This window comes from Stigmatopora argus, chromosome 17, assembly GCF_051989625.1.
Source record: "Stigmatopora argus isolate UIUO_Sarg chromosome 17, RoL_Sarg_1.0, whole genome shotgun sequence".
Taxonomy (NCBI): Eukaryota; Metazoa; Chordata; class Actinopteri; order Syngnathiformes; family Syngnathidae; genus Stigmatopora; species Stigmatopora argus.
Genome location: NC_135403.1, coordinates 11120472 through 11138111, shown reverse-complemented (window position 1 = coordinate 11138111; position 17640 = coordinate 11120472). Strand labels below are relative to the sequence as shown.

The 17640-nt window shown below is 37.9% G+C and overlaps 3 protein-coding genes across 10 annotated transcripts in view; 1 reads left to right on the top strand and 2 right to left on the bottom strand.

The window, feature by feature from the left end:
• Nucleotides 1–14880, bottom strand: part of dlgap1b (discs, large (Drosophila) homolog-associated protein 1b) — a 110712-nt gene extending 95832 nt beyond the window's left edge. The window contains exons 1-3 of the mRNA XM_077623922.1: nucleotides 13896–14880; nucleotides 11161–11311; nucleotides 6550–6678 (exon numbers count right to left, since the gene is read on the bottom strand). The gene's annotated coding sequence lies outside the window, so the exon portion shown is untranslated. The remainder of the gene's footprint in view (nucleotides 1–6549; nucleotides 6679–11160; nucleotides 11312–13895) is intronic.
• On the top strand, nucleotides 13141–17614 carry insig1 (insulin induced gene 1). Of its 3 annotated transcripts, none has more exons than XM_077623926.1 (7): nucleotides 13141–13290; nucleotides 14125–14248; nucleotides 14337–14688; nucleotides 15446–15570; nucleotides 15682–15848; nucleotides 15918–16017; nucleotides 16429–17614. In XM_077623926.1, exons 3-7 carry the CDS (start codon nucleotides 14343–14345, stop codon nucleotides 16456–16458), a joined length of 768 nt encoding a protein of 255 aa, XP_077480052.1. In that variant the 5' UTR covers nucleotides 13141–13290; nucleotides 14125–14248; nucleotides 14337–14342; the 3' UTR covers nucleotides 16459–17614. The 3 variants fall into 3 exon arrangements, with proteins under 3 accessions (XP_077480052.1, XP_077480053.1, XP_077480051.1); XM_077623927.1 differs by having other exon boundaries at nucleotides 13207–13290; nucleotides 14109–14248; XM_077623925.1 differs by lacking the exon at nucleotides 13141–13290 and having other exon boundaries at nucleotides 13540–14248.
• Nucleotides 15405–17640, bottom strand: part of LOC144091525 (uncharacterized) — a 31492-nt gene continuing 29256 nt past the window's right edge. For 5 of the 6 annotated variants that reach the window (XR_013305743.1, XR_013305744.1, XR_013305742.1 and 2 more), the window contains 2 exons: nucleotides 15947–16057; nucleotides 15405–15842 (listed from right to left, as the gene is read on the bottom strand). The gene's annotated coding sequence lies outside the window, so the exon portion shown is untranslated. The remainder of the gene's footprint in view (nucleotides 15843–15946; nucleotides 16058–17640) is intronic. The other variant, XR_013305741.1, reaches the window with a different exon arrangement.

Sequence of the window (17640 nt, the reverse complement as noted above, 5' to 3'; positions counted from 1 at the left end):
ATTAGGTTAAAACACGTCAGCCTTACTTTAATGGCTTCTCTTTTTGGCGGACGTCCAAGCCACTTTGGTTCGCCATGTTGGACATAATATTAGGTACACTGTCCTGCAGTAGGGCGAACCCAAAACTTTTTCACTATAAAGCCATAATAACAAATATCGTGAAACTAAAATGACACTCTAAAACAAGGGTGTCAGACTCGGGTTGGTTCGCGGGCCGCTTTAACGTCAACTTGATTTCACGTGGGACGGACCATTTTAGATATAATATTTCGATTTTTTTTTTTAATAAATGGATTAAAAGAACTGGATTAAAAGCCCTGAATATTCAGTTTTTTATAGATCTAAAACAATGTTTAATTTAGCTTTTTAAAATATATTTTTAGACTTTACTAAATAATTTTTGAACTAAAACACAGAAAAAATGGATGAAAAAATAACAATTATTGATTTAAAAGGGGGAAAATCACGAAATGTAATATACATCTATACTCTTCATTTTAATTTGATCCTAAAACAGAAAGTCGGCACTCATGATTTACTTTCCCGGGCCACACAAAATGATGCGGCGGGCCATATTTGGCCCTCGGGCCACCACTTTGTCACCTGTGCTCTAAAAAGAAACCTTGTGCCGAATAAATGTTGAATTTTGGAAACGTTTTTGCCCACTAATAACATTTATAAAAAGACTAAAATATGACTGTGACTAAGAAGTACTTCCGTCCGACATACCAAGAAAACATTAAAAAATTAAAAGGGCTGCAAAATCAAAACCGAGTCATGTTTTTACTTCAAGCGAAATGAACTCATGTCATTTGGGAAACAAAACTATTTTTAATTTATCCCGTTCTAACACCTGCTCAGAAATGAATGCGAATGACGAGATTAATGAGAAGCTGCGCACGACGACATCAATAAATAGAAGGAACGGCAAAGCTCTGTACGCATGCTCCCTATAGGGAGTCACTTCCCACTGTCAGCGTTCATAATAATGACATGCAAGCGTGCGGCGTGCCAACCCGCTGGAACGGCGAGAAAAAAAATTCCCAGTGATTACCTCACGAAGCAGACAACCCGAATCGCTGAGTGAGTGCTCGGGGCATGGTGGAAAATGATGGTGTTGTCAGTGAGTAACCTGTTAGTAAATCTCAGAAAAAAACTTTTTGGGGAAATATCTTCCAATCATCAGAGGCAGCCACTTCAAGTTTGTTTTTTAAAGCCTCCATTCGTTCATTTTGGTGCATTCTGGACTATAAGTCGCAGCTTTTTTTCTTCAAAAAGATAGCCAACTTGCAATTGGGCTATCGACGAACAGACATAGATCGAATGTTTCACAAGGTGAAAACAATTGGACCCTTGCTGACACCCTACGCCATTTAAATCGTTGCTGAAATTCCCTAAATACAAACTGCGAATGACTATTTAGTCATACTTAATGCCCTAGTAATTATTAGGCTAAAGAAAAGCTCAAAATTTCCCGGACTTTTATTGTTTTTTGTTGGAGAACTTGGGTTAAGACCCTGACTGACGTAGCTTCTTAAAGGGACAATGCATGTACATACAAACTCTTCTACACTCACACGTCGGCTCAGTGAAACTGCTCATGGCCATTGTTGGCTTTTATTGATGCGTAGACTGTGTTGTTTTACCTTGTTTTGTCGCCGGTCTTTTGGTCGTCGGTCTTTTGGTCGCCGGTCTTTTGGTCGCCTGTTGTTGCAGTCGGGGCGACCAAAAGACCGCGACCAAAAGACCGGCGACCAAAAGACCGGCGACCAATCGACCGCACACGGAAGTTGACAGGCTGAACTTTCGAATACAATTGTAAAAAGTCCAAATGTTGGAAGATATAGAACATTAAATCACACTTTCTCTAGTTTCATCCAAGCTTCGGGAGGCAGGGTAACGGTACAACAAAATGGAATAAAAGGGGGGAAAGGCTAACAATACGGTAGGAACTCTGTAATACAAAGATCAAAAGTTTCAAGTATTCTCTTCAGCTCGGGGGTGCGTTTTGTCCACTTGCATCTTAACGAGTTGGACAGAATAAATGGCGCCATAAGCAATTTCAATTAATAACACAACAGTTGGTATTTCAGGTTAATGCTTAGAGCGTGTAAATAGCCAGCTGTCTGCCTAAATCGGCCATTCGAGTCCAACGGTTTTAGTGCTCATGTTTGACAGGCGCTCTTTTATTCGTTTGTTTTGCATACTAATTTATTGACAAATTCCACCCGGCTTTCAACGATCTCAACAGCTGACTGTAAAACGGGGAACGGGAAAATAATATAGAGAGGAACACAATGGTGACAGAAGATTTCACAAGTCGCCGACCAGTGACGGGCTTGTCCTGACGTCTCACTTTTTCGCATATTTCGACAAACGAATGCAAATCATGGAACGTCGCAGGTGGCAAAATTCCCATCTGTTTGTGACAGAAGATGCTGTTCACGGAAAACTAACTCTAATTAGCTTCTTGGGTTTGTTTGGCTTCAAGCTAAAACCAATAATAGTGAGGTTTATTGACATTTTATGGTATTAAAATGCAACATCTACAAAAAATAGTCTCATTTTTTAGTATTTTGGCATTTTAAAAATGTCAACCTTAATGTTACTTGTAAAAAGACAGGATTCAGTAAATGCTAATTCTGCAGTAGATTATTTTAACGGAAGTAATATTTCATAATGCATATGGATAGTGTGATTATTTACGTGGAATTCCAGTTTGTTTTTCTTTTTGAAAAAGCAAAACTCTGACAACAAATGTTACCACAAATGTACCATATTTTTTTAAACCCACTTGAAAAAACTGCAATACTGCAGAGTCCATCACACAAATCTGACACAAGCCATCCAATCCCACCTTTTGGACTGACCATCAATAATTCTCGCTTAAGAGCGTGCCAAAAGTGAGGAAGCAACCAAAAAGAAGGCTAAGACTGCCAAATATCCACGGAAATGGAGCCAAGTCATTAGCATAGACGGCGGCCGGCCACTTCAGGTCCAACACAATTTCTATTATGGCTTCCAAAATGTTCCCAGGGGAAAGCGTGTCAAGTGCTAGGGTCTAATAAATTCAAAATGAAGCAAAAATGTTTAACCTGTGAGGACGCCTGATGGCAGATGGATGGAGTTTATTAACTGTTACAAATTGGGGTTAAATGTTTAATTCAAGGGCGTCAGACTCGGGTTGGTTCGCGGGCCGCTTTAACGTCAACTTGATTTCAAAGTGGGCCAGACCATTTTAGATATAATATTTAGATCATTTTTTTTATAAATGGATTAAAAGAACTAGATTAAAAGCCCTGAATATTCAGTTTTTTATAAATCTAAAACAATGATTATTTTTGCTTTTTTTAAATATATTTTTAGATTTTACAAAATAATTCTTGAACTAAAAACACAGACAAAAATGATTAGAAAATTACAATTATTGATTTAAAAGTGGGAAAATCTGGAAATTTAATATATATCTATGCTCTTCATTTTAATTTGATCCTAAAACAGAAAGTCAGCACTCGTGATTTACTTTCCCGGGCCACACTAAATGATGCGGCGGGCCAGATTTGACCCCCGGGCCGCCACTTTGACACAGGTGGTTTAATTCCTTCTTAACCGCCATCTTATTCACTGCCATTGATATAAAATCCATTTAAACTGGGCTGAATACAAGGACTCAATCATCTTAATTTAATAAAAACATTATAATTAAACTTGTAGGACATGTTTGTAATGTGAGGCCATTCGCTTTGGGGTGATGAGGTTAAAGGTCACAGGGCCAAATTCTATTTTGGATGTTTGTATGGTAGATAACGCAAGAACGAATAAAGAGGTCATTTCCAAATTTGCAGGATTTTTGTAATATGAAACGGAAGAGGTGGGTGATTCCATTTGGGGGTAATGAGGTCTAAGGTCACAGGGTCAAGTTGAATTTGGAGGCTTGCACTCTCGAAAGTGCTCTCTAGTTTATTCCGGTATATTTTAAACATTTCAGCGATCCATTGTGAGTAAATTCTATGTGTGTGTGTTCCCTGAATGAATTCTTTCAATACCTCTAATTGAATGAGGTGTGTGTGATCCTTTTTAAAACATAGAAGGCGAGCCGAGCCAATAGATGGCCCTTAAAATAGACGGCTAGGTCGGCCGGGGATGTATGAATCAAAGGCAGGTAAAATTGAAATCATCACAGGAAAGCACTCGGAGTGGAGATCAAAAGTAAAATATTTGTGCACCTGTCGCCTGTGCATTTTGGGAAATGCATTCGGAACAAAAGCCAGCCAGGAAATTTTAAGTTTAATAAGTGATACGGAGATCGATGCTGCCATCTAGAGCTCTTATATCAAATTTGTACTCGGAGATGAGATGTTTAATCTCAAGGGGCTATCCTTAATAAACTCAAATTCATGTCCAAGTAATATGACAACAACAACAACGTATGGTTTCAACATCAAATGCAGTCTGGAAGACACAAATGTCCCAATGATACATTTTTAAATTCAAAACAGCAGTTATCACTAAAAAACATTATCATTAGCATGATTGCGCATCCCCATCTTATCCACAACAATAATACTAGTTGCCTATCAAATCCAAATTTTTCAACATTATTGCGTTCTATTAGGAACGGATTAAACATTGGCGTGTTATTGGAGTAAAGGGATAGAAAACTGAGAATATAGAAAGTATGTTTTCAGAGTGCCTTGTTTTTGTGTGGAGTATAAATGCTGACACTTGATTTTCATAGTGGAGATGGAGCAAGGGGATGTGCTGACAGGTTCGATCGACATGTGTCAGAAAGCGCACCGTAGAGATGATCATTTGGTGTGTATACTGGTTTGAACTTGTTTATAAACACTACAACTGGAAGATTGGATCGCAAGAAGCAGCTCATCATTATTACATGTTTCTTGTTCTCAAAGACTGAAATGTTTCGGAGTCGGAGGAAGGCGAGCCAGGTCGATGGACGTAAGCACACATCAGATACGGACGCTAACATTGCAAAAACAAGCCTGTACTGTTTTTTTCTAAGCATTTGTAGGGTATATGGGAAAATGAATTCAAGTTGCTGTATGTGTGTGATTGATGATGCGTTTACAACATTCTGCTGACTGGCAATGTACGTACTTAAGGGGAAAGAATACAATGAAGATTTAAGATGTCACCCTGTAATAGACCAGCCAAATTTATTTTACTCTGCACATGGCAGCTGACAAAATTTGAATGAGTAATAGTGATTTCTATAAAATATTTATTTTTGTGATCTGAAATTCACAGACCATCCTCATTTTTTTAAGTTTACAGATCAATAGAGGACTGAGCTCGGCACCCTGTGGCACCCCGGTAGTTAATTATAGATAGAAGAAGCAGAATTTCTTTTTATCTTGTCCCACGCCTCATAAATATATATATATATATATATATTTTTTTTACAGCGAGATTTTGTGTGTTATGGCGGAAATCTCAAGCAGGACATTAATTACTGTCTTTTGTTTTCACTAGTGGCAACCATGATTGGTCCTTATTCCTGAAAATAAAGTATTTGCCATCCCAAATGAAGTACCTAATTGGATTATGGATCTCATTAAAGTTATTAGTTCCGCCTGCAGTATTTCTCAAGATGCTCCTGCTTCCTGAGCAATGACTAAACCATCCATTCTATTAAATATTTTAGATTGTGAGAAGAAAATGTGACAGCCGGTTAACATTAGTCCTTATCTTCCCATTTCATAGCATTGTTTATTTTTGTTATTCAAGCAAACGTGGGATTAAGCTTTGTTCCTGATTGACATTGTTGGATCTCAGTAAGAAAAAATGCCATGGTAAGCTACTGTATAGATAGCATCTTGCATGTGGGAATTTCATTTTCAATTTTTCAACATGTGACACTGAACCTGGCTGACTTATTGATAATGTTTAAAGGTCACTGCTTTTCACCGTTTGAATGCATTTAAGAGAAAAGTCACTTTTCATTCTCCGTCTCAAGGAGATGTGTCTATATGTTGCGTTGGTGATATTTTTCACCTCATTTTTCCCCTCAAAATCTACTCACAATGATTAATGAAGCACATTTTAGCTTTCAGGGCGTCAGGGCAATAAAAAAAAAAACGTCCTCATCGTTGCCGGTCACTAGCATTCAAAAAGGTATATATTTTTAAAATGTATTGTATCATAATAGAAGAACAAGGATCAACAGAATTGCTTGAATTTATGTTATGACTGCACTAAAATGAATCAACACATTTATAATACACCTATTCATATTGTTTTCCTTATACCTCAGTGTCACTAAGAAGAATCTCCAATGGGATAAAAGTCTTAGCAGACAGAAAAGTACAAAATTGAGTACTTCAACTGGTCGTACATCTTTGTATGTTTCATTTTCTGTAGTTAAAAGTGGAAGCCCTCTATTTACGACTGAGTTAAATTCTACGATACAAGTGAAATACATTCAAATAAAAAATGAAGATGCTGTATTTACCATTATTTTTCAAAGGTAGGAGCAGATTTGGGGATTTCAATGGAATATTTGTAACCGAAAGCACGGGAAAAACTCACCGATTGCTCCAGCCCTTCATTTTTCTCGCCGGTCAAACACACGGTGCGTTTAGGGACATCTCAGAAAACCAAGTGGAAACGTCATAAGTTGAAGATAGCATAACATAGCTCATCAAAATGATCCCATATCTGAAAATATGACAGAAACATAAACATGACCACAACAATAGAGGACTTAGACAAGAGCCCTGTGGCACACACACTGTCAAAATTTGAGCTGACTGATGGTTTTTCTTCTCAAATCTGAAAATATGTGCAATATATGAATGTGTTGGGTAGGTGGGTTTGTGTGTGTGTTTTAATGTGGCTGGCATTGAATGAATTAATAATGCTTGTACAGGTTTTATCTCTCATGTTCAAGTAGATGTATCACTCAGCAGGGTATTTTTTTTTTGCTTGTAAGTGTAAGTATATAAAAAAGGAAGAGAAACTGAGATTTGTGCTCACGCTACCAAGCTTCTTTTTCTAATCAAAACCGCTGACGTAAGCAGCCACACTTCAAGCTAAAAGCGAGCTTTTTGATATGGATATCACTGTCAATTATCATCCTGATTTCACTCTCCCATTATCCGCAATTAGATCACAAGAGAACTTTTGTAGTAATTGCCCGCCTCGCAGCATAGATGAATTTGCATTTGTGCTTCAGGATCCCCTGCAAAGCATCAAAATCTATTAGGCCAACCAGGAACAATTGGCTTTAAAAGAATAGCCTTAATGAATGTGCGCTACATGTGTAGGCGGAAAAGTGGCTGTAATTTCAGTTGAACTCGCAACATAAAAAGTAATGCTAACTTGTGACTACAAGAAGGCAAAGTATTTATCAGTTTAGTCCAGTACTTTTTCAACCCCACACCGTACAAGATAACAAACAGTTTAAAGCTATTTAAATTTACTGTTAAATCCCAACTAATGTGCTTAACAGAATGGTGCTATTTAAAAAAAATGGGAAAACTGTAGAACATTAACTGTGAAAGGAAAAACCACCAGCTGTAAAGGGAACTGTTGTTTTAAAGTCCCACTATCACCTCAGAGGGGTATTTTGCAGATTTCGATAGATTGGAATTCACTCAGCCACAACCATTATCTTTATCTTTCTAAAATAAACCAAAAAAAGCACAAAACATAGTTTTAATCCCAGTTATGCAGCGAAAAAGCTAGTAGATTGAGCACAGAAAAGAAAATGGAACAGCAGGTAAGTAGTCTATGTGGTTTTCCATTGAGTCAACACTCCTCTCCCAGAACGCTTACCTTCAATGTCAGCATCGGTTTCCACTATGCAGAGGCAAACGGTTACATCGATTATTTTTATTGCTCAATTTCAACCGTTACGAATCTGAGTGAGTCTTGATCATTATTTTTTTTTAATGCTCTTTACACGTTTCTATCGTTGTGTTAAAACTCGTGATAGTGGAAGTTTAAAGCAAATAACTGAAAAAATGGATGTGTAACATATTTTTTGTCACAACATATTGTTGCATTCAATTGAAAACCAAACACGAATATGTTGCTGAAGCTCCTGTGACAGCTAACCTAACGAGGCGGTTGTTGAGTGTGCCTGTGTGCTGTGACGAAGGCGTGACAAAAGCGTGGGTGGTTAATATAGACTCCAGCAGTCGGTGATTGCACACGCGCACTCTTCCCTGACCTTTCTGGTATGCTATTGTCAACAAGCGCATGCTGGAATCCGTTCTGATAACAATCTCCTGATCCCACGCAAACACTGATAAAAGATAAAAATATTATTGTGAATAATAGATAATGTCATTGTTCGGGAGGGACACTTAGACGCTTAGTCTTGGCATTGTTTACGATAGATGTGTGGGGAAAAAATAGCTTTTATCTACAATTGTGTTTGTGCAGGAAACAATATAGTATTCAAATTTCAAACAATATTTTGGTTTAAAAAAAATTGGATGGTATATGGCCATTATTTTTCTTTGTATCTATGTTTACACAATGTTTGTGTGTTCTTATATAAGAAATGTATCTGCTTTATTTTAGTCATGAAGTTGTCATCATTTATAATTGTGTCACTTTGTTCCATGTCTTTATTATTTATAAATTATTACATTACAATTTTGTGTATTTTTTTTTCAAAAGAACTTTATTCAGATCCAAAATACTGTGTACCTTATATTATTTTAATGTCTTTTCTTTTTTATAACTGTTACACAAGAGTCCATCCATTGTTTTAAAAAGATTTTACTTTTATTTATGATTTTATTCATCTGTTGTTGTTATTATTATTGATCAAATGCAATTACATACAAGTACTTACCCTTAATTAACTAATGTTCCTGTACAATATTTAGTTAATTATATATTTTTGTAAATATTTACAGTATTTGTGTTTGTATTGGGGTGATTTTTATGTCCTATAATGTGTCTGCCATCTGCTGGTCACTTTGGTGAAGAAGGTCACCACTTAAACTTATGAACTAATTGGTTTGATAACGACCAAAACGCCACAAAAAAATGTTCATGTTCCTCATTTTTAGGACTATTTTCATCTCACTTTTATAAAGTCATGAATGTTATCAGCAAAAAGATAATAAAATGAAAACAAGAGGCTATCAAGTTGTGAAACAGCAATTGGCCACCACCCAGGAGATAATATATACATGATAATAATAATATGAGAATATGAACAAACTGTTTGTGTCGGTGGAGAAACGAGGATGCCGATTGGCTGTTTGGGTGGTGTTCCGTTTCTGTGTTTTGTGTGCGTGCGCTCCAACAGAATTGACTTTGTGTACACAGGCAATATAAATACACAGTGTTTGCTGACCTAATATACTTGCATCTTATGCAACAGTTCAACTTTTGACATGAATTTCAGCTTTTTTTCAAGAGCAATATCTTTCTTCCCTTCAAAAAAGATTTTAATTCAGCAAAGTACATAGCAGTATAACCTTTTTCAACTGTATTTGCATCAATATCTCTCAGAATTAAGTATCTTAAAGTCTAAACCTTACCATTTGAGAGTATTTGAACATTTCCAATGAGCACGATAAGATAAACAGCTGCTGTTGACGTTAACACTCGACACAGTTACCGCTTGTGACGTTACTCCCCAAAAAACTGCTGTCTATCTTATGATTATGATCAACTTAGTTGTTTTTTAAAAAAGCAATCTAATTTAAAGCGAGAATTTGCGATTTTTTGCATTCAAAACAATTAAATGAGCAGGCTAACAGCTAAGCCAACCCATAAAATGAGATTTTAGTCATACATTCATTCTCATTTTGGGTGGGAAAAAAAATACAGCATACCATCTAGCAAATCAAAACAGGATCATTTTGACACTTGAGCAATGGAAGTTGTTTACACGCGAGTAATCCACTAATCTTCAACACGGATTAGGATGTTTCCCTTCTCAATTTCCTCACAGTGTCGAGGTTGGAGTGGAAAAAAAATGACTTTGATAGCTCAATTTAGGAAAGCTTTTCCGCCGGGAATCCTTGCGCTAGCGATGTCTCAATTTCCAGATAATCTTTGCTAAATTCAACGGGCTGCTCATTTGAAGCGTGCTCGCTTACTGCCAGATCATCTCCTCCCTCCATCGGGCCTTGCTTGGAGCCACTTGCAAAATGCCTTCTATTTTCCACACTAATTTTAATGCGCCATTCGTTAACTTAGACGTCAAGGCTCATTAATACACATTTTACTGTACTCTAATAAAACTTGCATCTTGGGGAGAGGGAGTTAATTTATTTTTATGAAAATAGATGATTTAAGATACTGGTATTTTTGGCTGCATAACAACCTTGCCTCAATTTGGAAGAAAAAAAACAATTAGCATCAAAATAGGTTGATGTATAGGAATTTGTTTTGACAGTTTTTGTGTAAACGTGTCCTTTTTTATGGGATTTGAGCTAAAGAATTACACGTGTAATCCTATATTTCCTGTATTTTACGTTGATGTGCTGCAAAATAGGTCATTATAGCTATTTTTGAGGGGGGTGATGCGATGTATCCATAACGGCAGAATGCCAAATTACGAGTCCGAAACGATCACTTATTTCACTTCCCCACAATCCGGAAGAAAATGAAAGCACACAGCTTACTGATGTTTGCCTTGAAGAACTGCACATTTGCCATGCCAAGTCTCATGGGATTTGTCAGCAATTTTTCTACATGTCCTTTCTTGGCTGCTATTTATTTTTTATTTTAATACCGGGAGGGTAGTTACGAAGGGCAAATATAGTTCATCAGGGTACACAATTACTGATGACATAGTTACACATGCATGGCTGCAAATGTTAGAAAACAGCTCAGCAACGGCACACTGGTGGCTATTTTTTTTTTCCTAATGTCATTGTAACTTTTGTATTCGCCTTATGTGCCTGTTTGCATGTTTTCTCTTTGTCCAAATTCTCTGCATTAATACGTTTGTCCTAAATTGCTTTATTCAGTCTTGCGTTAGGATATAAATTAGGCTTTTGTTGTTGATGATGACGACAGGGTCTATGTCCGATTATTATTATTATTATTATTATTATTATAGTACATTGACATACATGCTGTGGATCTCAAGTACTGATAAGCGGTTATTTGCAGTACTGCCAAGAATGAGGGTGAGAAAAACATGTTTATTGGTGGAACACCAACCTTTTCTGTCCTGAGGCGGAAAAACACATTAAGGTTGGACTTCTGCCATGTTGTAGTCATTGTGGAACGGGTCTCTTTTCCTATGCGCCTTTTTCCAACTTTTGCAAAGTGGAAAGGCTCCGGGGGTTTATCTCTGTAAGCACATGGACAGCTGAAATGAGAGAAAAAAATGACATTTGATTGATATGGAAAACATTAAGAGCATGCAGAGTATGTGACAAGAAAACCAAGTTTTTTTTTTCTTTTAAAGCTCAGAGCTGAAAATAAAGCTATTTAGTGGCTCAAAAGATGGGCTCTGTGTATTGGAGCCACATGATTCTAAGTATAGAAGACAAACTTTGTGACCCTCAAGGCAATTTTTGCACATGACTTATGATCCACAAAAGTGTGACATTTATATTACAACTCTGAGTACAGAAGAAAAAAGCCTTTCTGTTTTCTCTGGAACAAATCTAAATAACTCCAAATAAATGGAAGTTGCAGCTCGTCGGGTAGGCAGCGCAAACATTTAAAATCCTATTCGGGGAGCGCGCCGCGCAGAAAAGAAGTGCAGATTTGTCTTCAAAATGGAGTAATGACACGGTTTACATCGCCGACTATAAAAATCAGCAGAATGAAACAAGCTTCATTGCATTCGCAGGCGCGGTCCTTTGAGACCAGATGCAGCACTTTTGTCGAATGATCATTTGCGTTAGGATATAAATAGTCAGACTTTCACGCTTGCAGAAACATTTTAGCTTTGGTAAAAGAGTTGTGTTATCTTTCGGGTTGTATTAAGCCTCTATATGTAAAATGTTTGGGAGACACACTGGAAAAAAAAAGTGTGTTGGCTTGATTCTCCGTCAATAAAGTATGGAATAGATACACCAATAATTCAAATTTACAAAATGAGCTAAAAAAAATTACCGAGTAATTGTTATTTTTATTAGTCCACGTGTTAGCTCGCAAGTTACCTCCTGATTTCTGAATAAAGGGCACATTGTTGATGTCATTACAGCAGGGTGATAATTTCTTAGTTACCTGATTTCATGTCAAAAGCAAAAAAGGCTACCATATTTTCACGACTATAAGGCGCACCACATTATAAGGTGCACCCTCAATGAATGACACATTTTATTTTTTTCCCATATATAAAGCACACTGGATTATAAGACGCCCTATTTTGGAGAAAATTTAAGACTTTTAAGTGCGCCTTATAGTCCAGAAAATAATGTAATCTTATTGAATTTTGAAATGTGTCAATCATTTTAAATAAACATATCTCAAACTGTTTATTCAAAGTGGGTGAGTTGAGATTACATTTTCTGTCAATGTCCTCAGGCATAGGGCTATTTAACTACAACTTTATTTTTTAATAAAGCGTGTAAACAACTTCCATTGCTCAGGTGTCAAAATGATCTTCTTTTGATTTGCTAGATGGTATGCTCTATTTTTTTCTAACCCAAAACGAAAATGAAATAATGACTAAAATCTCATTTTATGGGTTGGCTTAGCTGTTAGCTTGCTCATTTAATTGTTTTGAATGCAAAAGATCGCAAAAAAATTGCTTTAAATTAGATTGCTAAAGTTGTATTTGTAAAGTTGTAAAGTTTTTCCATATACAAAACACACTGGATTATAAGACGCCCTGTCTATTTGAGAAAATTTAAGACTTTTAAGTGTGCCTTATAGTCGTGAAAATACGGTAATCTTATTGAATTTTGAAATGTGTCAATCATTTTAAATAAACATATCTCAAACTGTTTATTCAAAGTGGGTGAGTTGAGATTACATTGTCTGTCAATGTCCTCAGGCATAGGGCTATCTGAATACAACTTTATTGATATCTTGTTCAGGCACGTATGCATTGTCTCGTCATAGAAAGAGGTCTTTTTTTTTTTGCAAAACATGTTGTTGAAACAGAACTAGGCCCGGACGTTGAACTTTAGGGCTACGTATGCTGACGGATGCCGCACCTCCTGTTGAACTGTAGTTCAACAACACACAGCTCGACTCCATGTGGTTCCACTGACCTCGTTCATAAAAGGCTGACTGACTATAAAAGGAATTGTGTGTGTGTATATATGTGCCTTTAGGATATACAGGGTGTATCTAGTGGCTCTGAGGTGGAATTTGACTGTCTTTACATGGGTATGTGCAGCTTTTGTATATATTTTTTGAGCGACTAATGGTTTGGCCAGATGTATATATGGAAATACTGTTAAAAAAAAAGGTTATTTTCCACTTGTTAGCTAGAATCTTCTTAGAAAAAAATCAAATCTGGATTCTTCTGCACAAGTAGTTTTATATAAAAGCTCAAAAAATACAAAATAGACACATGTGAGTGTATTTGAAAACATATAAAGATATGATCATGCACAAACATATTTAAAAGGGAGTCTTGTGGTAAACACATTGGTGAAATATATCACGGTAATCAAAATGTGATCAAAAATGGGTTTTAGGGAACAAAACTAAAGATGAAAGAAAGTGCATGAATGTATTCATGCATTTAAATGTATCTTTTCAAGAATACCAACTCCGATTTTTACAGGGACACGTTTTCTTTGCATTGCATCTGCACGAGGTACTGGTACAAACATTTTGGCAGGTGTGCGCATTACTGAGTTGCAATATACAAACAATTATCCTACCTTGTTTGTATGGGTTTATAACATTATGATCCCAACATAAACTCAACACATTGTTATTCAGAGATAATAAGAACGCACGGGATTGACATATATTGCTTTTACCTGAACGATCCCCACAAAAAAAAGATGGATTTGCATATTATTTTTACATTTGGTGGCGTGGTCTGACTTCCGCTCCTCGGCCCGCCCCCTTCTGCTGTTTTGGCACATGAGAGGTGGGGTGAAGTGACGTCACAAGACGCGCGGGTTTCCGATTGGCTGCCGAGTCTCACCCGACACAGCTGTCTGCGACTGTGTTGTCTGACCGAGGAGAAGCTCTGTTTTTATTTAGCTCGACGACGCGTGCTGTGCTCCGGACAATAATGTGAAGAAACTATTACGCAGCGGTGGTTATAACAAAAAAAGGAGGCCGTGCAGAGGGGTAATCGACTGCAGATTTGGAGTTACAGATCAAGGTAAAGCTCTTAGACATGGTCGCATGAGTGACGTCACATCGTGCTTTTGTTTCATTGCGGTTTGCAACTTATTTTTGTCCGACTTCAGTGCCAAATGTCTAGTTTGGAGGAGCAGTATTGGAGCTGCTCTCGTGCGCCTCAATCGGAGGGCGAACAGTCGTCATCGCCGTCTTCTGCGACCAACTGGTGGGCGTCCAAAGGCGAAGAAATGATGTCTATCATCACGTCGGTGCTGAGCAGCGCCTATGGATCGTTGCATCGCCACCGGACGTTCAACTTGATCCGCCGCGGTCTGGTGCTCTTCGCCGTCGGCGTGATCCTCGCCCTGGTGCTGAATTTGCTGCAAATCCAACGGAACGTCACGCTCTTCCCCGAGGAAGTGATGACCACCTTGTTCTCGTCAGCCTGGTGGATCCCCCCGTGCTGCGGTACAGGGGCAGGTTAGTTTGATCTAAAGTCTGACTAAGAACTATTTAATGATAGTTAACGTTGAATGCTTTTCTCCCTCCCTGCAAGGGAGTCGCCATTACTAAACAGTAGTATTTGACTTTTACGACATTTTCTACGCGATAAAAGAAGAGGTTAGGCGAGGGGAATTATGCAGGGATGATTCACTTCTTGGCAACGTTTTTGTTTGCAATTATGTCACATTTGAGGGTTTTATGGTGGCCTTTATCGCGTTTGTTTGGCGGACACGTAAGAGTTAAAGGAGCCAAATTCGGTGTGGTTCTTTTGATACACTTGCGCCCATTGGCTAAAGCGAACCGGACGTGAGGCGATCCCAGCGCTCATTGGTTGGAGTCATAACGGGTGACTGGGAGGGCGGGGCTCAGGAGGTTAAGGCTTTGTTTGACGGAGAAGAAACAGGAAGTCAGATGGGATATATACTAATGCATTTATTTTTATTTTTTTATCAATAAAATTTGTATTAGACGTACTGTATACTTGTTATTTAAGAGTGATTGTCAAAATGTCTATCATTTTTAAATAAGTAGTCATCAGAAATAATAAATGTTGAATGTTTCTTAATTTAAATATTTTTTAATGTTACCAGTTGATGTCGAAATGTTATTTTTCATTCTCGTTTCCTCTTTTCAAGGGGTGTTATGAGCAAACTCAGCAAATAACACTTGACACATGATTTTTTTAAATTTAATTTTTAATTGCAATATGAAATATTTCTCTTTCCACTTACAGCTGTAGTGGGCCTGCTGTACCCATGTATAGACCGACATCTTGGCGAGCCGCACAAGTTCAAGCGGGAGTGGGCGAGCGTCATGCGGTGCATCGCCGTCTTCGTGGGCATCAACCACGCCAGCGTTGTATCCTTTTAATACAGGCCAATTTCCACCAACGTCCCAAAGTAAACTTAGTTTGTAGGTTGTGCAAATATTTGCTGGTGTTATTTGTCCCTAACCCAGCCTGAAAAACAGAAACTGGACATTGACAACAGTGTTCAGCTGTCACTCACCCTCGCCGCCCTATCGCTGGGCCTTTGGTGGACCTTCGACCGCTCGCGTAGCGGCTTCGGCTTGGGCGTCACCACGGCCTTCCTCGCCACCGTCTTTACACAGCTGCTGGTCTACAATGGAGTCTACCAGTATGTAAACACAGCAGAATTAAACGGTGCACATGTTGGAAGTTTTTAACAAGTGTTGTTGTGATTCAGGTACACGTCTCCAGACTTCTTGTACGTACGCTCCTGGCTGCCTTGTATTTTCTTTTCCGGCGGCGTCACCGTGGGAAACATCGGACGCCAACTCGCCATGGTATGTTTGTTAGCAGTTGTCTACCTCGTCATTGTGTCATCTGGTGGGGTTTCAAACGAGATTATGTGTTATTTTTTTAATCAAGCTTTGTTAATAGTATTTCTTGTTAAGCAAGTACATTTGACATGAGCTTGTACATTCAAAGTGCAGATGTTACTTGCCTTTAAGTGTTATAATAATTCACGGGGTGGACCTAACTGCATTTTTGTTGCTTTTAATTATCTGCACAATAACATGTGGATATTTTAAGTCTTGCAAAATTACCATGTGAACCAGTTGTCAAAAAGAGGAGTGTCAGTTTTGCAAACTCATGATTGCACGTCATGGAAAGCGATTGGCATTCAAAGCTTGGCACTTAAGTTTAAGTTTTGGTTTCATTTGTCTTATCTATTTTGATGTTTTGTCTGACAGGGTGGCATCGAGAAGCCGCATAGCGATTGAAGACTTGTGCGGTTTAGGGCGGGGGCCCTTGGGTTTGACGTGCCATGTGACCTCGCCAATGCCACGCCCACCACGGCTTCAAGAAACGACAGGACAGTGTTTGCCTCTTTTTGTCGTTTTTCTTTTTTTATTTATAAGCTAAAGTTGACTTTGACTTGACATGTCTTTTTTTAAAAAGGGAAACTTTCTGGACTTTTTCTGGATTTTTTTTCATCATTTAACTTTAACTTTTTAAAGTGACTACCACACATCATGGAGGAATGAAGAACGGCAGGAAATATACGCAGGAGTGCCAATTTGTCTAGAACAGTAATCATTATTTCTGCTAAATAGCCTTTTGATTATCTTGTATTCTAGCCAAGTGCTTTCATGAAGTTAAATACTGTCAGCAGAAGAAGAAATGTAACTTACATTTTTTTACAAGTATTACAAGACCAAAAGAAAGTTGTTGACTTGGCTTATTGAAGCTGGATTTTAGCTGATGTGGAAATGGACATTTAGAAAAAAGTTGTTTATGTAGCAAAATCTCAACAGTTGCAGTGTTTGAGCTTGGCTAGGATCAGATTAGCAAGTGTCACATTAATGGATGCCAGACATTTAACTAGTATTTTGAGTTCTTGAAGCCCTAGGAATAGCCTAGTACCGAGGCAATGCAGGTCAGAAATAGGCTAGCCCAAAAAATAAGTGGTATTGGGAGCGCAAAACTCCGGGCACTAGCCAGTATCCAAAGAATTGATCCTCTGTCAAGTGTGTTTCTAGGAAGGGGCGGCGAATAATTTTGCAATCTGTGATTGCCTGTGTATTGAAATATTGTATTAGAGCTAGATGGTGTTTTTCCTCACTACTATTGTGTAAAAGAAATATTGTACATAACAAAAAAAAACACTATGGCTTGCAAATTCACACACATTCAGGTGTTAATGTCAGTATGCAATCTTGATCAGAGGACACACCGGCCATGATCCATTTGGCGTCATTATACCTTCGGCAGCAATACAGGAAGGGGAACTCGTTTATTTTTCTATGAAATGAAACAAGTGCGGTGGAGGAAGAAGCTTTACTTTGGTTTGGAGGTGATGAAGCGCCTCGTTCATGCTTTTATGTGTATTAGCCTTTTTTTCCAATGCTATGTGAAATAAAAATGTGTAAATGATAACTTGGTCTTGTGTCATTGCAATGGGA

Coding starts and splice junctions, on each gene's coding strand:
- insig1 (XM_077623926.1), top strand. CDS start 14,343: ATGTCTAGTTTGGAGGAGCAGTATTGGAGCTGCTCTCGTGCGCCTCAA. Junction 15,571..15,681: donor GCATCAACCACGCCAGCGTT/GTATCCTTTTAA, acceptor CCTGAAAAACAG/AAACTGGACATTGACAACAG. Junction 15,849..15,917: donor GTCTACAATGGAGTCTACCA/GTATGTAAACAC, acceptor GTTGTGATTCAG/GTACACGTCTCCAGACTTCT.